The 24086-nt window shown below is 40.0% G+C and overlaps 1 protein-coding gene across 1 annotated transcript in view; it reads right to left on the bottom strand.

Annotated features, from left to right (window-relative positions):
* The window catches only part of HAAO (3-hydroxyanthranilate 3,4-dioxygenase), a gene marked incomplete at both ends in the record, with an annotated part of 30003 nt that extends 11527 nt beyond the window's left edge, over positions 1-18476 (bottom strand). The window contains 6 exons of the mRNA XM_080614990.1: positions 2680-2723; positions 3427-3516; positions 6480-6586; positions 8258-8341; positions 15256-15334; positions 18397-18476. Coding sequence (XP_080471116.1) covers positions 2680-2723; positions 3427-3516; positions 6480-6586; positions 8258-8341; positions 15256-15334; positions 18397-18476 — 484 coding nt within the window. The remainder of the gene's footprint in view (positions 1-2679; positions 2724-3426; positions 3517-6479; positions 6587-8257; positions 8342-15255; positions 15335-18396) is intronic.
* Positions 18477-24086: the final 5610 nt, after the last annotated feature.

Here is a 24086-nt window from a genome sequence, read left to right as displayed (position 1 = left end):
TGTATAAAACATCATTGAGACTTCGAGCTTCTTATTGTCCATGAGAGCTGAAAATTGGAAAACTGGAGCTGTTCCCCAGGCTAAAAGCCTGCCGTGTAGCTTTGTTTTGCTTATAGCAAGAGTGAAGCCAGGAGTGTTTCAAATATATCTTGTCTTGACTTAGTACTTAATCCAAGAGGAGAATCCATTCAGGGGTGGGAGATGTATTGATCTCTGAGCACAATAACTATGTTTACTTGTTTGTTTTCTTTTGTTGAAAAAACCCTCTTTTTTCATTTTTAATAGAAGTCTCTCATGCCTTTTGGGATTTTTACAGCTTTTGAAAAAATTGCAATGAAAGAGCTTCTGTACTGGATTTATCAATAACAGTTTCTCAGAGTTCTGTGTTTAAAAGCCAAGGGTCAAGATTTATCGTATCTTCTGATTGTCAGACTATTTAGCTCTAATCTGAAAAAATATTAACAATATAAATCTTTCATATTCTTTTTTCCTGTACTGATGTAATTAATTTGTTACTGATACATAAGCTCTCAACTGGGACTGCTGAGGGATGCTGATTGGAAATCACTGTATTGAACAAGGATGGTACGTGTGAGATGGTATTTTTTTTATTACAGCATCATCTAGAGGCTTCATCTGAAACTGTATTTCCTCTCTTAGGCTGTATGAACACACAATTGAGAGACAGTACCTGCCCTACCTATGCCCCTACCCCCCTACTCAAAACCCCAACTAAACCAAACCATCAACACCCAACCATGTCACACGGGTGACATGCTCAAATTGAAATACACACATTTTGATGGTTCACATAAAGAAAATTCAGATCTTGGTGATGACAAGACTTTGTTTGTAAGAAACGCCAAGCCTTTTTCGCAGAAGTACGTTTCCTAGTCAGTAAAAGCCAATGCCAAAAGCTGGTTCAGCTGCAAAGTCTTTCAGGCAGGGTTTTTGACTGGTTTAGCATTTCCTAATTGCAAGGACTTGTAATGTCGTTGTTCAGTCCACAGGACTCTTCTGTGAACTCTTCATTTGGGTGACAATGACTTAGTTACTGATTTTTAAGACAGTTTATGTTCATACACCAAAAAATCCTTTCCCCAGTTTTAGGATTTGAGTGAGAACTTCATTTCATTAGTGACTGAGATGGCAGGCAGCAACATTTTTATGGTGACTATCAAGCTGAGAGATGGGGTAGATGTGGGAATTATGTTCCACTAGAGAGAGTATTTCTCTAGGAGAGTATTTCATGAAAATCCTCTTACTTAAGACATTTGGGATTGAATATGAAAACTAAGGACACCTGGTTCCAAAACCTTTTTAGAGAGGAGAAGGGCGATTCAACCTGTGGCAAGAGCTATGGAATTGAAGTTATGAGTGTGACTGAAGGATGACATGAAAGTTTGTTATGTGGTTGTAAGAGTAGCATAGCTGGGTATTAGAGCTATGCATGTGTGCACATACAGTGCGCCTTAGCCATGAATTTCCTGGTTGGTGCTGAATCTGCTCCAGTCAGTCATTTGCATACATGAAACAACAGACTGATTTGAAACGGCAAACTCAGTTGAGCAGTGGGATTGACTCAACTGGTGGCCTTCACAACAGCATTTGGTTGACTGGTGCAGGAACTCTCCAGGTGAGAATCAAGGGCTGTCCTGGAGATCCCAACAGCAGCACCGGCTGTGCTTAAGCTCATTCCAACTTTTGTGTGTTTTGATGAAGAACCTGGCAATGTCATGGAGACTGTCCAGGCAGTTCCTGCAGCAGAACTGACCAGGCTGCACTGAACTAAAACACTTGCCAATAGTCCATAGAAACTCTTCCTGAAGGTCCAGAAATGGTCGCATAGTGTAGTCTTTTGTACATAGTTAAGACAGGTGGGTGGTATTTTGTACATAGTTTGTTAATCAATAGCAATGGATCATGCACATGCTGGATGTTCATGTAGACCTGTGGGCCAAAAGGATTTTAAGATTTCAGCAAAACAAGTTTCCCACTGAAGGTGCTGTTGCAACTGTCCTTGCAATAGAGACTTTGGTTGCCATATAGAAGGCAACTGTGTTGGAGAGATCTGATTCCTAAAGATAACTAATAGATCTGTTTCTTTAGCAGTCACTCTTTCTGTGTCCTATGTCTCCTTCCCACACACTTGAGAGGAGGTAGGACTGGAGTATCTGCTCCAGTGTGGAAGTTACAATCACTATCCACAAACAGAAGCAAAATAAAAAATAGAGCAAGACATCATGGAAATAAAATGTTAGATGGATCAGACCCTACATGAATTAAAAGTATCTGTCTTTCTCTAGGTGTCCTTTTTTCTCAAGAGTAGATCACAATGTATAGTTACAAGGAGTAAAAGTAGGTATAGAATGTGTAGATTCAACTCACAAAAATCTCATTCTGCACAGTCAGAAATGCAATTTTTTTAGCATAAGACTTGAATGGCATGCAAGGATAGATAGATTTAGATTTTTATACTGCACAGTTACCTGAGAGGTCAGTATGATGGCACCAATCATGTCTATGGATTTTACTCGTGGTTGAGGTAATGAAAGGAATTACTTCCCAAAGTAACTTTAATTTACATAATAAGAAGTCCAGAAATATGGTCATTTTCTGTGGAGAGAATCACTGCTGTTCAATGAACAATTTTCTAATTCTGAAATGAATTTGCATTACCTGGATTTGGTTTTCCAGTTTGATATTGTCTTGAATTGAAAAACCTGGAATAGAAAACATTTAAACACCAGTAAAAAGTCACATTCGTGTTCTATAGATTAACAAAGACTAGGCACTAATACTGGCCATTGAGCTTTGTGCTGAGAATGGATGTGCCAGATCCTCAGCTACTGTCACATGTTATTGAACAGGACTGTAGCTATTTATTGACAGAGGGTTTGTCTTAAAGTCCGCTGAAATTCAAGGCAATAAACAATTTCCTTGCTCACCTTTAGGAAACATTTAACAAATCAATTGGTGATATTCACACATTTCCTAGAAAGTCTCTCTTTTGCAACAGTCCTGATTATTCATGATTAATATCTATTAAAAGTATTGGCATTAAAGCAAGAGTGAAAGAAGCCCCAAGGCAGTTTAGTGTTTTACCTAGTTAACCTAGCATCCAGTTAGTGTTAACGTTTCATTCGGTTTTAGTTGCACTTGGGAGAAGCACGTTTTCCCTTGCTCAAAAACTATGTTCCAGACAGATGTGAGGAACACTTGATTTTATTTTATTTTAAAGCTGATTTCATGAGCTTGGGCTATACAAGATATGATTAAAAATCTGTAAAGCAGCAATTAAGTTTTAACAAGTCTAATGTAAAATGCAGCGTAAATTGAACGTGAACTGTGTAAGTCACAGACTGATGAAGATCTATTAGATCATTTTAACCATTCTTCTAAAATTTCCACAGGAAAAAAGCTTACTCCTGAATTATTGGTGCAAGTTGAGTGCCAAGGTCTTCACAGTGGAACCATTTTTCAAAGAGGACATCGGTTGAATCTGCAACGTAGTATCTGACAAAGTAAAACCATTAGTCAATCCTCTTATTAACTAACTGATCAGGCCGTTTCAGACTTTTCAAGAAAATAGCTGCTTTATGTTGTGTAAGAGTGTGATATTCACAAGCCTGGTGTACTTTGTTCTGAATAATGGTTATTTAGGGAGTCTGTTTCCCTGGTTAGCTGAACTGGTGGGTGGGATGCTCAAACTTCTGTGGAGGGCCTTATAGTTCTCTTGATCAGCCACAGATAAGTCACCTAATTCCCTTAGCAAACCTTCCAGATTTAATCCTGGAAAGGACTGGTGCCATTGTCCCTTGGGACCTGTAACTCACTTTGGCTGTAGTTACTGCAAAACTAACTGTCCCCAAATACCTTTTCCAGTAAGCACGTCCATGCGCCTATGACATAAATGCTTGTATTTAAGAGTCAGCTTGCTTATTGCCCGTGCATGGGCTGACAAGAAAACAAGGTGGCTTCTGGATTTGTTATTAAAAAGGTTGGTGTTTGTCCCTTGTGTAAATCTGGGAAGCGTTGTTTAGCTCACCCATCTGAAGAGGAACTTAGTGTTTCACTTACATTATTTTATGTCTTAAAAAGTAAATATTTTGCTGACAAGCCAAGCCAAGAAGCCAAGGTTGCTCTAACCTATGGAATGGCAAATACATAATTTATTTACAGATTTAAAAAAGATGGCATGGATTGGCAAGGGAGTGATGCTCCAGTACAGTCATATTTTGACTGAATATATTTAGGTTCTATGTGTCCTTTGAGTTAGTCGCTGGATTGGTGTTTGAAGAGGGATAAAAGGCTTTATATAATGATACTGTGCATGTTTGTGTATTCATGACTGTCATTTGTATCTATATCCATGTTGTCCAGAAACTTTTTAAGAGCTCTCTTGGCTCCTCAAGTTTTGCAAAACCAGGGTACGTGGAAGAGAACAACATTATTAATGCCTCCAGTATGGAAAAAGCTGTGCTACAAGCACAAACTTTGAACACAGAAAATCTACATAGAAGACAGAGGTTACAGATGTCTTGATTGGGAAAAGGCTTTGCACCTGGGAAGGACTTTGCACCTTACTAGGTCCACACAACCAACATCAGACTTGGTTGTTCCTCCATTTGTTCGCCATAGGATTAAGATTAGCTAGTGTTTTTTGGTTTTCTTTTGTTTCTTCTTATGGCACAGAGCATGTAATCATTACTTAGGCTGAAACACTGGTGCAAGCTACTTATTCTTCACTTGTACAGTAATCAGCATGCTGGGAGCTCTGATTTATGACTGAGACTTCTATGCATGATAAATAATGGAACAGTAACATAATATTAGACCTTGAGTCAGCATACTTCAAAGTTTCTTATGACTTCTTGTACAGTGCTGCAGATGGCTGGGAGGAAAGAGTTTTGAAAAGATTAGAGGTTCTGATCGTAAATCCCAAACAATCTCTCCCAGGAGCGCACAGAGAGACAATGTAGGTTCAAAAGTATACAACTGTTCTCTTTTAAAACTTCACGTGTCTTTGTTCATCATGTCAATATGAAAACAAGGGCACTAAAACCAGTAAGTAATTTCTTTTCGGGCATCTGATTATATATTTTCAGTTAAGAATGTGCTTTGTTAATACAGTTTTCTTCCACTTGCAAACCATAGCTTTCAGTTTAATTTCTTCACAAGAGTATGACTAACTGGAGTGCAAATCTCTAGATCTACCTGGGATCCCTAAAAAGCCATTTGGCATCTATCTCCTACCATTCACGGACTTTGTGTTTAGGTTATTTTACCTAAAGTTACCTAAAGCTACCTGTGTTCCTATATATACATATATAGGATGTATATGTATACATATATATATATACACACATATAGCGTATATATATATATATATACAAATTCCTATTTGTATTACAAATAAACACTGTTATCTGAATCACTGGCCAATTGTTTCCAGCTTGAAATTCCTTTTTAATCATGTAAGTGTTCACAATCCACAGACCTTCAATGAAAGGAAGAAAAGGGACAAGTGCACAGATTAACAATGTTTTGAACTATTTGGATTTCTCTTTAGCTTGGAATCCAATCAAGTGGGGTTTGGGTTTTGTTGTGTATTTTATTGGTGGGGTTTTTTGTTTGAATGGTCCCTTTCTTAGTTTCTTCTTTCTTTCTTTAGCATCTCTGGTTTGAATGAAAAAGTCTATCTTTCTAGCTCTGCATACGTGACACCACCCATGCAGCAACCAGAACAATAGACAAAAGGGCAGAAATGGTACATTAGCTATTACTGCTGGTTTAAATCTATATAGGTTATATGAATAGCTGTAAACTGTCTTTTGTCAGCAGTTATCTAGTTAGTATCAACACAGCTTTTCTAACTTAGTTAATGTTACTACTGTGACTTGTCTTCTTAGGCTTACGAATTCTTGTGCAGGACAAGGCTTACTCCTGCTCCCACTAGAATACAAAGTAAACCTCTCATTTCTCTGAAGATATTGTTCTCATAAGGCAATAAAAGCCAGGCAGAGGCGTGTACAATGTAGAAGGGGTTGGTGTTACGAAAATTTACTTTGTTTCCAGCTTCCCATATGCTTGCCAAGAAAGCTTCTTCATCATTTTGCTTTCAGTGCTTACAAAGGAATTAATATTTTCCTTGCCAGAATTGATAAACTAATAATTTTTGATTTGTGTTACAGAGCTCTGAGGATTTAAAACTTAAGGTGATCCAAGTAGGCTATACGTAAGTAGATATAACTACAACATACATTTAAGACATTTCAACATGTTCGTTGTTTAACTAAAAGAAATGCTAAATGAACGCTCTGTTTATATGTGTATAGATAAATGGATGTGTGGATATCATTAGTACAAAATTGGCAGTGTGAATGTGATAAATTATCAGGAAAATAAAATATTGTATTGACATGAGAAATTAATTTATATGACAAATCCTAACAGATTACCAACAGTTTATACTTCACCTGAGCCCATCAACTTCTGTCTTTAATCTTTCCCTCTCAATCACAAGACCCATAGTGTTTGCATATCTCTGAGGAGAATGAGGTATCCTAGCAGGTAGGAGGAACATCTGTTCAAAGAAATAGGAAAGCATCAGTGTCAGGAAGTCTGTTCTTTGTGTTATCCTTCCCCTTCCCTGCAACCTGCAAAATCCTCTGCTCTTTTTTCTGCCCTGCTTTTCCTCTACTCTGTTGATCCTGTGTTGCCCCTTTGCAGCTGCACCCACTTTGGTACCAACAGCCCAACAGATAATTTTTCTTGCTTCCTCAGTTAAGGACGAGCATTGACTCTGCAATCAGCACTGCCTTTATGGCAGCCAGGTCCTCACCTGCAGGTTTGATCATCATTCTCAGACACAACTGAAATGAAAATCTAACTAGTTGCTCATCTGCAATTTACAACTTTACTGCAATTTGTGTGACCGAAATGGAAATAAAAGGCAAGTTTGTCAGCTGAAGAAAACACAGTGAACACCTGTGATTGCATGGTGAGGAGCGTTATTCTCTCCAGAAATAACCAACAAACAAGAGGGGCTACTTATGCAAGTGACAAAGTAAACAGGCAACATCTGGTTGGGAGAATGCTGTTGCTGAAGTTTGGGAGTAACACTTTTCCCAGCAGCTGACTGTATAGGAAGGTGGCAGCATGGGTTGAGATAAGAGAAGTTTAATAATAGAAATAAAAGTAAAATTTAATAATAATAAAAGGAAATATATATATATATATATATACGGAAAGCGAAAGGAAAGAATAAGCCCTGCCCCCTCCCTTAGCCAAGTGTGGCAAGTCATTACAATTTCTGGCTGCAAAACTTAACTAATGATTGTGCTTTACCAGGGCTAGTGTCAGTCTTCCCACTAAAGGATATTGTACGCTCCTTTTTATTAATGCTTCTGGTACATGCCAAGATGTCAGCTTGATGCGCTTCTCCAGTGTGAAGTCTGACTGTTTGTAGGTTTGAAAATGTAGATTTCCTTCACTGAAAATGTCACAATAATTTTAATGACCTCAAGTGACTGAGTCTAATACTTCTTCCATTTTAAAGGCTGGCCCTGCTAGATATAATAATCCTTTCAAAGACTGAGTACAGGTCAAGCTTGTGACAATAATAACGAGTGGCAGTTGTAGCACATCTAATAACTTGTAGTATTCTCAAGTAAAATATCTAGTCACGCTCATTAAGAGCACTGCAATCTATGCTTTAGCAAGTCCACTAGTATAAAGAGAAACAGCTGAGTGCAGCTGGGTGCATGTTATCCAGAAATTGTTTTTCCCAACCACTTTTGTATTGTGGTGGTTGCAGAGGCTGGCTGTGAGGACTAAAGAAGGTTGAAAATAGCCCAGTTTCTTCATTTCTAAGTTCTAGGCAGCTTGCTTAATGGCATGTTTGGGTGGGTAGGCAGTATGTACCTGACTGTGTAAATAAGTCTGATCGACTAGAATTCACTTGGCTGATTCCATGCCATGCAGGGTAATAACAACTCTCAGTGTATTGCTGACTATCTGCATGGGTATCCCAAATGCTCAGAAACATTTTGATGTGTTACTGAAATCAGGAAATGTTGAACACATTAATTGTGTTAATGTCACGGATTTTGTTCTACTGCATCCAAGATGGGGTTTTTATAATCCTGACCCATCTCTTGCACAGCAGGGATAAACTCATGTTTAAATCCTTTCTATAAACTATTCATTTAACATACCTATGTACAACAGTAACAGAAAAACAACCCTGTTTTACCTGCCCTTCTCGGATGACAATATCTTTTCGTTTCCCATTTTCAATTATCTTCAAACACATATCTCCTTTAATCTGGTAAAAAAGCTGCAGGAATAGGAAAATAACATTAAGGCAACTACTTCAAAACATTCTGTACTTCATATTCTGTATATGAAGGATATATGTATAAATACATTCAACCTTAATTGCAAATATTGGCAGATTTTTTCTAACAATAAATAGACTCCAATCTTTGTTGCTTTTGAAAATGTTACTAAGCGTGGATTATTTCCAATATCTTACATACATTTGACAGTCTCTATAATCTGTAGGTGCTTATAGAGCCACTTTGGGAACCCAGTGGAATTCCATTGTGCAGTCTTTACTTCTGGGATTACTCTTTGAAGGAATGGGATGTAATGGTGCAGATCTCTGGTCATTGCACTGTACATAAAGATTCATTTTGGATACAGTATAGTCTTCACTATTGCATTCAGTGAAAATAAATGTCACTTTTCCAGGCAAACTCCAGATGCACAGGATTTTTGGGTGTATGCTTTCATTTTTTTAATGGAGCTTTCTCCTTTGGGAATAATTGCTTATTTGGAAGCTGTTCTGCTTTGTTTCTGCACTTCTCTTCCTACTGTGTAGGGAAAAGGATCACATTTGAAGCCTATCTTCCTTCTACCTGGCACCAAAGGGTGCTCAGGCATTGGAACAGGCTGCCCAGGGCAGGGCTGCAGTCATCGTCCCTGCAAGGGTTCACACACCGTGGAGACGAGGCCTCGGTGCCATGGGTCAGTGGTGGCCTTGGCAGTGCTGGGGAATGATTGGACTGGGTGAGTTTAAAGGGCTTTGCCAACCCGGCTGATTCTGTGATTCTATGAGGACAGATCCAGTGAACCCATAATTCTGTCTTCAGTCAGTTTTCCATAGCTCTGTTTTCAGAGCTATGTAAGCAAGTCTCTCTTTGACCTGAAATAATGGGCACATTTTTCCTTGTTTTATATAATACAGAGGAATAATACTTCAAAAAGTCAACTTTACTTTTCTGCCACTTTGCCGAACTTCTATATGCTCTCCATGTTCTCTTCGCCACATTTAGAAACCAAATAGATTATTTCATATAACTGCTATTGCAGCTAAAATTGTCTGAAACATGATTAAACATTAGAACTATAATGAAAATAATTTTATTTATAGTAATTCTCTACAATTTCCATAGCAAAATGGAAAATAAATAGGGGAAGGAAAAAACCTCTGAGGTATATGAAAACCCCCAAATAAACCTCTTCCAACATTAGAAAAGCTTAACCCATTTTCTGAATCAGTATTGTTTCCAAAAGAGGTTCGAAATTTTAATACATGCCCCTGAAAAATCACCTTTATGAACATAAGAAAGAATAAATATGCTGCTGAGGGAATGAAACAGTAGAAAGAACTGAAGATGTACTGGAAAAGAGTTCATGCTGAGAGCTCTTACACAAAAGTTCATCTTGTGCCAGGAATATCCCCATGGATAAATAAGTCCTGTCTAGATGGCCACTGTGCCAAGCCACTTATCCTCCTTGTACTCCATTTCCCCAGGTTCTTTCCCTGCCATCTTCTCTGGTGTTACTGAATGACCATATGAAATGCTCTAGTAGCCCTTGTTACCGAGTGTGTTAGAAAAGTCTCGATTTGTACATTGCTACTGCATAATGGGTCAAAATGAGACATGGATTTTTCTTGGTGAAAAATGTGGCTCAAGGAAAAAACAAAGGTTCTTCACCAGTCTTTTCATCTCTTTTGTTACTAAATATACTTATTTGTTAATTATTATTCTTTTTATACCTTCTAATTTTCTTCCTTTCATTTTCCAGACCTCTGCCTTTCATTTTGCTTTCCTGTTTACTATGTGGCATCTTCTTGTTATGATTATACTAAAAAACCCTCCTCTTATTAATTCTCACCTTGCTTCTAAAAGTTATGAGCCACCTAGAAGTAATTGTTAACCCTAAGATTTTTTTTCATACCATTGCTCCATATGATCATTAAAACTGCAGTTATGTCTATGAAAGCTAAACTGAAAACCTTTAAAAATTGAGAGCTTGTTTTTTTACTAATTTAAGTTTCTTTAAATTGCCTTTTCTATAGAATTACGTCCTTCCTTACTTTGCTTTACCCTTCTCAATCATGCTTCAAACCTGATAGTACTGTGTTAAGCCACAGTGAAAGGCAGCATGACCAGTGCTGAATCATTGCCAAGTCTATAGATTGGTCTATCGCTACCAAAGAGGTATTTCACTCAGTTATGAAGACTCATATAATAAATTATGCAGGCACTTCTGGACACAATAGATGGAGATGCAGAGAGATGGGAGTTCACTGTTCCCTTCAGAGGAAGCATCACTGAAGCTGCTTGTCTTGGTAGGAATTCATTTCAACAGCGTAGTAGAAAGTGTGGATACTACCTTGAAAAGAGTGCTATCATCTCCACCATATTAACATGGTGAGAACTGCATTGCACTGTCATCCAAGTATATGTATCCTAGCAGAGTAAAGAAGCAGACATGTAGCAGGGGAAGAACACAGAATTTATAACTGGTTTGTATAGGCCAATTAAAAAGTCCACTTTTTAATGTATAGCTACATATGCAGTTTAATTTAGATCCACCTTTGATATCAAACTCTACCTAGATATAAACCCCCATAGCTGTCTGAGGGCTTTTGTAGCTGACAGCTTATTCACAGACTTACAAAGATACCTGAAATTTTCAGTGTACTTTGAGTACTGACTGCTTCTGAGAGTAGAATTTGGGATTGCTCAGGCCCTTACGGGATTAGGCTCTGACTTGGCATATCCTGTCTTGTTAGTGCTTTGCAGACTGGTAAGTACTAAATTAATTTGCAGAGTAAATCAAATTCGGATGTAGGAGTAGAGCCTGGGTGTTCTCCAGACTTCAGTGATGACTGATCTATTTGAGCACAGAAAAGCCCAATTTTTTCCCTTTCTCAAGGTTTTTCAGCCATCAAAGTCTGGAAGGCAAGCAGATGAGGAAGGTAAAGAAAACTATGTGGTGGGGTAGATGCTGAGGGGAGGAGCTTAGGATAAAACACACACAGCACAATCAGTAGCAGGGCTTTTAAAACCATGCAGGATACTGTGCCAATGCAAACGTGTTGCAGGTGGTAGATGAAAAGCTGATGTGAATTGCTCTGCATAGAGCTGCACTGTTTTATGTAAACCCAACATCAGAATATAAACTCTTAAGAAAGCAAAGTCAACTACTTGAGATTCATTGCGTTGAAGTGGTGGACTGAAGCGAGTGAAGAGACAGGAGCCTAACAGCTTTTGTGATCCTAGACTGTTGCCGTATCTCACTTTCTGCCATGGCAGCTCATGCGATGCAGTAAATAAAATCTTAAGTTCTTTTACTATAGCTAAGCTTTGTTATGATCATGGGCTTTGTCTGTCATTAACTTTCTCCAGAATATACAGCCCCCTTTAGTTTTCTCTTACCTTATTTCTTTGGAAGTTACATGATGTATTTTTAAGTTAAGATTAGGAGTTTCCCTCCCCACCCCCAGGCATTGCAAGTAAGCACAAATGCAGTAAATATACCATGAAGTCTGTGAGCTGTGTAAGTGCCTAAACTCTTCATATCATAAATGCTACTGTATGATGAGAAGTTCAAGAGGCAAAGGTATATCGAGGACTGTTCCCTGGTACCTGGAATGCACCTGGTACCCCATAGCCATGAAGAGTTGAGCATCCTCTCAGGGCCACTGCAGAAGCTTTTAGTGGTCTCATCAAGTTGACTGCACAAGAATTGTAGTCACTAGTCCATGTCATCCAAAGATCTCTTGACAAGTGAGGTGCATTGGAATAATGATTCATCTGAAAATCTCACAAAGCTAGCTCTGTAGTGCAAACACTTTATTTTTAGTGCAAGTTAAGAAAGTTGTGTCTGTATAACTATATAGGTTCATTCTTGTAACAGCATTTTTGCAATGTTTCTACACAAGATGCCTTTCCCAAAGTAATTCAGTTTCATTTTGAGAATGACTCTGAATGTAGAGGCAGAGAACTTCTGAGTAGATGCTCGTTGACTCTGTCTCCGTTCTGATGGAGAAGGGATCAAGGAGCAATTTAACATTTACAAATAAGAAAAAGAGTGACTCTGTCATAGTGGTAAAGTTGAGCCAAACAATGTAAATGATTTACCTCAAGGTGCAGCTTGATTTGGCTCCTTACAATACCTGTCCAATGGCAAAAAATGTCTCAGGTATGAGGCAGTGGTTTGATGCAGAAGAATGGCGAATAAGCAGTGCAGAGAAAATTAAGAAGGAAGTGAAGTAGTACAGAGAAAACTAAGACGGAAGAAAATGTTGAGTTACATATTTAGGAAACTCCTGCTTGTTGAGAGAAAAAAAATGTTGTGCAGGACTGGCTGTTATTTCACCTAAATGGCTCTTCAGGAGCCAATCCTAAAAGGCTTTGAAGAGAGTCCAAATCAAGCCTCCATTTTTTTCCTCACAATTAGGGAGTCAAAACTGATATTCCTGATACAGCTGCATGTTAATGGTGCCAGCAGAGAACAGCTCGGGAGTGGGAGGATGCTCCTAACCTTTATCTCTGCATGTGAACCCCTTGCCTCTGTGAACTGGGGGCTGACAAGCACAAGTTGTGCTGCTGACACACTATAAGCTGTGTGATAACAGCGATAACAGACAGAAAATAATGAGTGAACAGATGAAAACAGTCCTAAATTCAACTTTCTTTTCTAAACCATCCCTTCTTTGCTATCCGAATACTACTAGTAGAATGGTATCAGCTACGTTTGCATGAAGGATTTGTGGGTTCTCATTTTGTGATTTGGCCTTTTAATAGGATGACTATAAAGTTTTTCTTCCAAATTATCACTAGAACTACAAATGAACTTTTGCCTGACAAAATGATGAGCTGATCATGGTTTTGACTGAGGTTTAGGTTTTTTTTTAATCCCAAATCTAATTCAGGAATATGCCTGTTTATTAGGATACTCTGTCTCACAATTCTTCTCCAATGGAAAACATGGATCTAAATTTGATCACAGGGAGGTGCAAATGTGTCTGATAAAAAGCTATTATAAAATGTAATGTATGACTATCTTGTACCTCCATAAAAGTGACCAAAATTGTCTCATATGTTAAACTGCTTTGTAATTGATTCCCACAGCAACGGGTCAGGGATGAAGGATAATCCAGTATGAACTGGGAGATGCAGGGAAAGACAAGATTGTAAGGACAAGGAAAAAAAAAAATCTGTATGTTTAATATGATAGTGCAAACTGTTCTACCTGCTATACTTCAGCTCAGTTTTGTGTTCATCTCTTAGTGTATAGCTCTAATCGATTCTTCAGAGCAAGAAATAAATGAATTGTGTTAAAACAAACAGGTTGAGTTACAGAAAAAAAATAGTTGGAATCATCAACTTCCCTCTGAATCTTAGTGACGTTGACCTTTCTAACAAAATTCACTCACTCCTTTTTTAATGTACTATATAATACTTTACAATATTCCATAACAGCAGTGTACTGATTAGCTATTCTTCAGTGCTTTCCAAGCAGCCACGCTGCAGATGTGATTGCTCCTTTCTCAGGGACGTAACCATGTTGATGAAATGACATTTTGTTTTCCCCAGGTAAGTATCTCCGGAATTTCCTTGTAATATAGAATGGATGCTAAACTCTTCTGGTTAGCAACAGTCATCTCACATGCACTGCACTGAGACCTGGTTTGCCTCCTTAGCAGCCCAAACAACCTGCCAGCGTGGTCCTGAGTGTTGCCAGAGCTCCCTCTGCGCAGCTGATGGGAAAGACATAATGGACGCACATAATGGAGTGTGGTGGGTAACTTGGTAGGTGATGGAGATGCTTTTATCCACAGCCACAGGTGAGCTGTGAGACTGTAGTGGCAATCCAAAGGAGGCAGGAGTCAGACAGCGATAAGGTAGCATCTGCTCTTTCAGATATGGTTATAATGACTACAGACACCTGCATGGCACAGCTGTAACAGAGAAGTAATGAAGGCTGTTGTGAAATGGTTGGGCTGGCTGAGAAAAGATTCAGTGAGAAGCAAACACTTTTTAAAAGGATTTATTTATAAAAAGGGTTCACTGAACTTAACTCACTTCTGCCTTGAACTGTGTAGATGCTGAAGCTGGGGCTTGCAAAGGTACTTTAGATTAAGTGGCCAAATTTTATTGGGATTACATGAAATTTAATTATTCTGCTGGAAGCAAGGCAAATGGTCTCCCATCCTGAAATCCTCACTGCCAGGCTTTGTGTGTCTCCTTTCCCTTAGGGTGCCTTCAGAGCCAGTTCAGATACCCTTGACTCAGAGAAGTCCTCAGGCCAAGCAGACAATTCCATGAAAAAGGCAGTAAAGAAGGTAGATGTAAATTGTTACCATTTTGATCAGTTTCTACTCTTTCTTCCTATATTTTGCATTTGGCACAATGGCTACAGATGTGTAGCAAAGGGGATTGATGTGAAAAGTATGTAGAGATTGTATTCTTTAGCCTTGCAGCCCTGAATGGAAGCTGAAAATGCTGATCTCTTTCACAAAGTCCAGAAAAAATCATAATTTTAAGACAATCAAAATATTTAACTTTGGTGGTTTTAATTTCATTGTTACTTTTGAAATATGGATCAATCTCTTCTGCAACAAAACAGCACTTCAAAAATATCATTACCTTTCCAAAGTTTTGCTCCAAAATGTTGAAATGAGACATTTTGATGTGTCAGAACAACTTTCTCTCATTTCCTGTTGTAAACGAATTATAGCAAAACAGATCGGATCTCATGTGCTTGTTTCAAAGGAAATGCACAGATGGTCTATGGTTCTGGTGAATGATTCTGTTTAAGTCTTTCAATAGATCTAATAAATACAACATCACTGAGCCTGGCTTTGCTAATCTGTAGCTTCAAAAGTGGCTGCACTTTAATCATTATAGATCAATTAAACCAGAAAAATATAAGCAGGCTATGGGTTACCTCTTCTCCTTCTTCAATATGATAATCCTTCCTGTCATTTGGCCCTCCAACAAACATCACACTTAATTGATGGCGATGCCTAGAAAAGAAAGTGGCATTTTAAAGCTACCTCCACTCCTGATGGTCTTTATTTCATTGAAGATTACTTTTGAATACTTTGAGGACAGTGAGTCAGTGAAACAAGGCTGAATGCTAAGCAACATCTAGAATGAGAACTCAAGAGCTCTTGTATGAATCTCTCTGCTCTGTGACTGTCCTGCTGGGTGACCAGAGGCCAGCTACCTCCCTCCTGGTATTTCAGTGCTTCCAGCTATGAAAAGGGGACAAGTTACCAACTGTGAAGATAAAGGATGCTACATAAGAAGCTGGAAAATTTTTTTCAACCTGAGCTGATTGGATCAGGATCTGTAAAGGTAAAACACTTTAGAAGGTTAATAAAAGTAAAAACATACTCTTTTTCCCTCATTGGTAGAATTACCAGAGATACAATGGTAGAAATTATCAGCGAATTTCTCTTCTATTTATACTGGTTTTGCTAAGGTGGAACATTACCATAGTTTCATTGTGGTTGTAGCTAATTCAGAAAAGGAAGTTCAGGCCCTTTGGCTTAACTCTGCCCCTTTTAAGAGCACAAATGAGCACTTCTCTCAGGGATCAAAAAGCACATCTATAACCCCCATTATCTATCACTGCACTTACACTACTAAAGAGGTAAGGTAGCAGGTTTTAATTTGTTACACGCCCTCCCACCTACCTCACCCCCCTTATAAATGATGCCTGTGATTCAAAATTTGTTCTTAACCTCTTTTTGATATGAGAACTGAGGTGTGTTGACCTCTGCTTTTCAGTGAGGAGATTCTGGGCAATATTTGGGCTAACAGGAGATGCTAGTAACAAAGAACCAGCAGAGCCATATTGCCCTGCAACACAGAGAAGAACAATGTGTCCCTCTGTTACCACCTTGCAAGCCTTAATTGAGAGAAGCTATTCCAAATGGCTGAACATACATATTTGATCTGTTGCCATTATCTTGTTTACTTTTTAGAGTATTTAAATAAGCAACACATTAGGGACTAGTAAAGCAGAAATAATAAGCTTTGAATGCCAAATTAATTGGTCAAATAAAAATCTAAAGAATTAAATTAGATTACAGTTCTTAAATTGATCATTTCCATTTTAGGAAGTTGTATACGTTACAGCACTTGGCTTCACGCCTGTATCCTAAAATAAGGAACTGAAATCAGATCTGTTTGTACCATGCAGATTTAACGTTCAGTTTCGAGAACGCACTGTAATACTTCTGCATTAATAAACACTCCTACTGAAAAAGGGCAGGAAGACCAAAACAGTAACAACACAGCTAATAATTAATGAAATAAATTCAAATCAACTCTGGAGAATAAAAGAAAAGCAATAAAAAAAGGCAAGAGAAAGGGTGTCTTGTAACCTGCTGTTAAGAGGGGTTATCTTTTTTATAAAAACCCATACATTTTGTTATTAGTTCAGTAACTAAAAGTGAAAATATTGCTCTAAAAATCATCGTTGCTTAACTTGTTGTATGGCAAGTCCACCACTAATTCTGTTACCCTACGGATTTAGCTGGGTTTTTACACAATAAACAGGCAGCTATGGGTTAATCATTCTTATCACTAATCATTATCTAATTGCACCATCAAAAAGTTCCAGCTATGACAAACAAGCAGGTTTTGTTTAAAACTGAGTACTACAGCCTCCATAGCTTGTGCATATGAGCAGTACAGCTGCTGTAACAGTCAGCATGCTGGAGCAGTACAAATCTGGGAGTTCTGATAATTTTCCAGTGGAAAAAAGCAACAGAGTGTGAGTTTGGACTCGTACCGTGCTCTTGTCCCTGTATGTGTAAGGGTGGCTGGTTTACCTTCACCTCTAGCAATTCTTTGCAGTTTAGTTTAAGCTAATTGCATAATTACAAAAGAACCCTCCATTTATTGTGGGATGAGAAGATCCACGTGTGGATCAGAATTCCACTGTATCAGTACGATCACAATGTGACTAGCGAGAATTTCCTCTGAAATAAGCTCAAAGGAATTATTATTTCACTCAATTATATATACATTAAAAAAAAACCAAACCAAAACCAAACCAGACCCTCCATTATTTATTTAGCACACAAAATTTCTACCACCAGAATGGCTGTGGTGAGACACCAGTGCCCAGCCAAATCATTAGGCTTGGATTTGGACCTACAGACAGGAACATTTCAGGATTCAAATAGTAAAGCAAGATTATTATTTTTCATTGAAAGCAAAAAATTAAGGTTTTTCTTTATAAAACCTGGTTTTATATTACTCCTTGGAATCCTTTCTTAAGAAAGCTTTCTGTATATATAATTTTAGACAAAATATATCATCCTCAGCTTCACTGACAAAAGAAATCCTTGCTAATGTTGTGAGTAGAAGGTACCACATGTTGGACTCCTCACACTGGAATTTATGAGCTTTGCCACTGAGAATAAGAATGCTGTACCACTGCATAATGCCCACACTTTTTCCTTATGTCAGTTGTCTCACTCAGAATACAATTCATAGCTTCAAGCTGCTTCTTCAGCCCCCCAACCCTTCCTTGACGGCTCTGGAAATGCCCTGGAAACCTGCTCGTCTGGTGCTCCTGCCCTTCCTTTCTTCTTTCCTCCAGTGGTATGTCCTATTGGTTTTGATTGCTTGCGCAGCTTTAGCTCCTTTGCGATGATGTAACAACTCTCAGCAGCTCTAACTGTTTCAAGTTGTAATTTGGTGCTACTCTGTGCTGCTAAACCTTATCCTCTCTGGATGTGGATGCCACCTCCTCTGATTTCTATGAGTTTACTGTCACAAGGCCTGACACAAATCCCCTTAACTCAGTCTAACTGCCTACAAGAGACTTTAAGGCAAATGTATTATGGTTGAGTTCATCAAAACTCAGCTGCTGCTGAGTTACTGCAAAACAGATTTCACGTCACATCCTGTTCTTTGAAACAGCACTGACTGCACTCTGAGAGGAACTACAGTTTCTTACTGATTTTACCATGTATGCATTTACAATGTATGCATTTTAGCAGCTTCCTCTTATAGCTAAGACTATATCTAAGGACTGGTTTAAAAAAGGATAGCTTCATTTACTTACATAAGCTTATTGCACACAGGTGGCAAAAAGGCAGATTTGTTATCTTCTATCCATTTTCTTACATTTATCACGAGCTCCATGTTCCATCAGCTCTGAAGGTTTTGATGGGGATGCTCAAGTTTGCAGAGGGCTTTGTCTGTGAGCAAACTGCATGTGACTCCATCCCCACAGCTCAGGGGATTGGTTGGTAGAAGAGGTGTCCTCAGGCTTCAGTGTCAAAGGGGATGGGTCCAGGAGTCAAAGGTTGCTTTGTAAAGAGTTCTAATGTTCTGGCAGCTTAGCTAATAATTGACTAGTATTTTTAAAATATGTATTTTCATCAAAGACTGATTCTGCCCTCAGGAAGTTTCTTAATTCTCTTTACTGCACCAACTTGAGTTTACAAAAATTGTCCACAAGCGCTCATTTTAATTTGATCCACTCTTTGCCAGTGTTTTAGAAGGGCTTGCTGGAGAGCGGAACCTGGCTCTGTGGTGCCCTTTGGGGAAACGCAGCACGTTGTCATCAAATTATTGGGCAAACAAGAAACTGAGAACTACCAGGCATTCCAGACCTCTGTTTGTCTTTATTCCCTCATGAGTTCTTGTTCAACATCTACATAGTTACTACAGGATTGCTCACTCTGTTCCCCACCACCCCCATTTTTAAATAACAAAATGCATAAACATTTGTTTTCAGACTTGAAATATGTGAAATGGGTGGTAAACAGAAACCCCAAGACATTTTAGCACTTTTCAGTTGCTCTTGACGTAGCTTAGTCTTCTGAGTATACCGACACTGTGCTTAGTGAGTGAATGTGTATGGATAGAAGGTTGTCCTGGGTCATTTTTCTCCTTCTTAGTAGCTGGTGCAGCGCTGTGTTTTTGACTTTCAGCCTGGGAACAGCACTGATAACACCGATGTTTTTAGTTGTTGCTCAGTAATGTTTACTCTGACCAAGGACTTTGTGAGCCTCATGCTCTGAGAGGCAGGAGGGGAGGGGAAGCCAGGAGGAAGCAGGGACAGGACACCTGACCCAAACTAACCAAAGAGGTATTCCATACCACAGCACGTCACGCCCACTATATAAACTGGGGGCAGTTACCTGGAAGGGCGAGATCACTGCTCGGGTCGGGCTGGGTATCGGTCGGCGAGTGGTGAGCGGATGCATTCTCTTCCCTTGTTATTTCCCTTGTCATTATCATTATTGGTGGTAGCAGCGGTAGTTTGTGTTATACCTTAGTTACTGGACTGCTCTTATCTCAACCCGAGGGAGTTACATTCTTTCGATTCTCCTCCCCATCCCTCCGGGAGTGGGGGGAGGAAAGGAGGGGGGGAGTGAGCGAGCAGCTGCGTGGTTCTGGGTTGCAGGCTGGGCTTAAATGACGACAAAGGTTCTAATATGATTTGTTTAAAACTGAGTACTACAGCCTCCATAGCTTGTGCATATGAGCAGTGCAGCTGCTGTAACAGTCAGCATGCTGGAGCAGTACAAATCTGGGAGTTCTGATAATTTTCCAGTGGAAAAAAGCAACAGAGTGTGAGTTTGGACTCGTACCGTGCTCTTGTCCCTGTATGTGTAAGGGTGGCTGGTTTACCTTCACCTCTAGCAATTCTTTGCAGTTTAGTTTAAGCTAATTGCATAATTAAAAAAGAACCCTCCATTTATTGTGGGATGAGAAGATCCACGTGTGGATCAGAATTCCACTGTATCACTATAATCACAATGTGACTAACGAGAATTTCCTCTGAAATAAGCTCAAAGGAATTATTATTTCACTCAATTATATATACAAAAAAACACAACAAACAAAACAACCAAACCAAAACAAACCAGACCCCCCATTATTTATTTAGCACACAAAATTTCTACCACCAGAATGGCTGTGGTGAGACACCAGTGCCCAGCCAAATCATTAGGCCTGGACTTGGACCTACAGACAGGAACATTTCACTGCTTTTTTTGCTGTAGGCTGCTGGCGCAGTATTTAGCTGCTAAGGAAAGAGATCTTCCATTTAAAATCCACTTTGACTTAGGGGACTGTGACCCAGCCTGGCTGGACCCGGAGAACTGAAGGCTGTTTTAATGACTGGAGTCATCACTAGTCACGTGTATTGTGGAGCAGAACTCCATTTGTGGGGCACAAAAACCAAGAGATTATACAAAGCCATAGCAGGAAAAAACACAGATCCTGGAACTGATAGAATCAAGCCTTGCTCACCACAAAATTAATGTGCCAGATGTAGCTGCAGGGCTGTTGTCTGCAACCGCCACTCTAATCCCTAGTCTGCACTTTTTTCCACTAGGCAGAATACAAGGTACAGAGAAAACCATCTCTGACATAGTCTGATAAATCCATTTTATGGCTAGAGTGAGGTAAGAAAACCCAGTAACTAGACCTACTCAGGAAGCAAACATGAAGTTCACTTATAAAATTCACCTTTAGTATGAAGCTGAGATTACTATTACCTCTTTCTTTACCTAGGTAGCATTTTCTGCAAACTTCTGAGATCAACAGGTTTTGAAAAATTTAACTAATGGTCTCCCCATGATAAGAAATGGTCTCATGGCCATGTGACCCTATTTCTGTGAAGTATATTGGAGAGGCAAATAAAGGAGCCAGCGGTGCACTCTCCGTGAGACTCAGGTACATAAGTATGCCTTGTGGCCTCACTGGGGTCTGGATTTTTCTTGCTAGTCTACTTCACAATGACTCTTCATTGTCCATCAAAGCCTGTTCCAGGAGCTGGGGTTTCTGCTCTCATTTTCTGCTCAGATCCTTCCCTTTATGTACAGGTAAGGACTCGATTTGTTAGCTTTTGCTGCCAAAGAAGTGCAAGACTACTGAAGCACAGAACTGCTACACAAAAATAATCCATCTTCTGCCTTGAGGGCACAGGAAAATAAATGGCACTGGAAAAAAAATGAGTTTAGGACAGCACCTACTTGATTTTTCTACTTTCCTCATGCACCAGAACTATCAAAGGCTTATTAAAGGCTGGTGTCCTGCAAGCAGGATATGTTAATGTAAAGCACATAATAAGCTAAATACTGTGTTTTCAGTTAGAAGACGTATTCAGGTTCATTGGCCAGAATTTTTATCTGTATTAAAGTGATAGAATCATAGAATCCCAGCCTGGTTTGGGTTGGAAGGGACCTCAAAGCTCATCCAGCTCCAACCCCTGCCACAGGCAGGGACACCTTCCACTAGAGCAGCTTGCTCCAAGCCCCTGTGTCCAACCTGGCCTTGAACACTGCCAGGGATGGGGCATAATATTTATTTTCCTGGAATGGATGTCCCATGGGAAGGGGAGAGGGAAACAGAACATACAGCCAGCGAGCATAGATGCTGCCTGCTCCACTCTGCCCATTCTACTCTTGAAAACAAACAGCATTATGAAAATTGGATCTTAAGGCCTTGGTTTTTTCCTACTTAGTGCTAACAAGTGTTCTGAAAAATCTTCACCAGGAGAGGTGAAGCAATTTGAGGACAAAATCCTTTTAGTATCAGTTCAACTTTGCCTTTCTGTCCCTGTGCAATACAGAGACTGATTTAGCTACATTAGTGTCAGAATAATGAAGCTACACTGAAGTGATAATGTGGAGATTCCACAAGCAGCAAGAAGCAGTAACTTTCTGCAGCATTAGGACAACTTTAATTTCTTTTATGTGAAGAAATGGGAAAGAGAAGACATAGGTACAAAGAAATATTCCATTTCACCCAGCTTCCTGTTGCTGTGATTTTTCTGTTTGTTCTTGGAGAACAAAAACAAATGAAGCACTTTAATATAAATGTTTTTTCATTAAAAAAACCCACAACTATATTCAGATCAGTGACAAACCTACTACTTGAACCCAAGTACAGCTGTGTTCCCACAGACTAATCCATGTGGACAAATTTCACTGCTATATTCACAAACATACTCTCAAGGGCCTCAGTCTGTGGAGACAAACATAAGAAACAAGGGTGAAGTCTATCACAGAGCACAATAGCAGAGTTAAAGATCCCACAAAAACTACCAGAATCTTCACCGTTACCACTGTTACTTTTATGGGAAGGCTAATTAAAATACAACAAGCAGTGATCATCATCTATATAAACACCAAAATTAGACTTGCCGGGTCCTCCCTCTTGCCAGAGTCTAAGGTTAAATCTGCAATAAACAGCTTGTCTCTATGTTCACAGCTTCAGCTTTGATTCTTCCCGACATTCTTGCATTTGCCAAAAAAGCACTTGTTTGGATGAAATTATCTTCACAGCAATCTTTGTGTGGGATAGAATATCTTATTTTCTAGTGTAATGATGCACTGCTAAGGGTAAAGAAGGTAGCTGCTGTGTTCTGGGTATGGCAACTAAAACCCATGTGAGGATGGAAAATTTCTCCGAGAAATTAACTCTTTCTTTTCTTTTCTTCTTTTTCTCCATGCCAGCAACCTTTGCCAATGGTCAAATACAGCAACTGCATGTTACTCTACCTGTCAACAGTGTATACCACCAAACCATATTGTAAGTAATGCCTATAGTAATAGTACCAACAGCAGAACAACTTACTTGATTAGTGAGAAGCACCTCGTCTCCATTCAAAACAGACTCAAAAGGTTCCAGCTCATTTATGGATCAGAGGTGGGGGGCGGAGGTAATGAAGTCACACGTAACTGCCACTCCATCTGCCAAGAGGAACAGGGTGCCCAGAGAAGCTGTGGCTGCCCCATCCCCGGCAGTGTTCAAGGCCAGGTTGGACACAGGGGCTTGGAGCAAGCTGCTCCAGTGGAAGGGGTCCCTGTCCGTGGCAGGGGTTGGAGCTGGAGGAGCTTTAAGGTCCCTTCCAACCCAAACCAGTCTGGGATTCTGTAAAACAGCAAGACAAAACCTTCAGGTATTGAAACAGGCAGTTTAGACCCTGTATACGCAATGTCCTTATATTACAGATGTCCTGTGCTTACACTAAGATGAAGTCAGGCCAAAGGTGAAATAAGCCCTCAATGAATTATCCATATGGGGTGAGCCACTGCTTTCAGTTATTTCTACTAACTATCATTTTAGGATTCCTTTGTACCCGTACTACTTGCTTTGGCAGTACGCGGCCGCACACACGGGCAGAGCACTACAAAGCCGCGGGGCGTGCCGCTCCTGCAGCTAGACGGATAACCACTTTATTTCCTGGCTGTAATTAGTTACTGGCTGTCAACAGTTACTTCTCTCTCTGTTTCGGACGTGAACACGGCAAACGGGTGCGTTATCTCCCCACCGCTCTAAATGACCGTGCGGATGAACTCCACCGACTCTGCGGCTTAAAGCGCCTCACAAACACCACCAGGACGCTCGCCTACCTCACGCCAGGCTCGGCCCGGCAATGTCGCCTGGGCAGCGCAGAGGGCGGTACTCCTCGACCCGACCCGCCCCCCCCGCCCGGCGGAGGGAGCCGGGCTTTCCGAGCTCGGTGTGGGTGGGTTTGTCGGGAGCAGCGCAGCCGCTCTGCTTCCGTCGCGACGGGCGTTGCACACACCGCCTCCCTTCCACCCCTGTGAGCGGCCGTTACCGGGCGGAGCGCGGCCCAGCGCGGCTGCTTTTCCCCCGCCGGCGCCGGGGAGTCCTTGATAAAAAGTTCGGAAGGGCTCTGTGTCAGGGCTCCAGTGGCGCAATCGGTTAGCGCGCGGTACTTATACAGCAGTACTAAAGCCGAGCAATGCCGAGGTTGTGAGTTCGAGC

Source organism: Psittacula echo, assembly GCF_963264785.1.
Source record: "Psittacula echo genome assembly, chromosome: 4".
Taxonomy (NCBI): Eukaryota; Metazoa; Chordata; class Aves; order Psittaciformes; family Psittacidae; genus Psittacula; species Psittacula echo.
The sequence above is the reverse complement of the archived record's forward strand: the minus strand, read 5'-3'. Positions and strand labels throughout refer to the sequence as shown.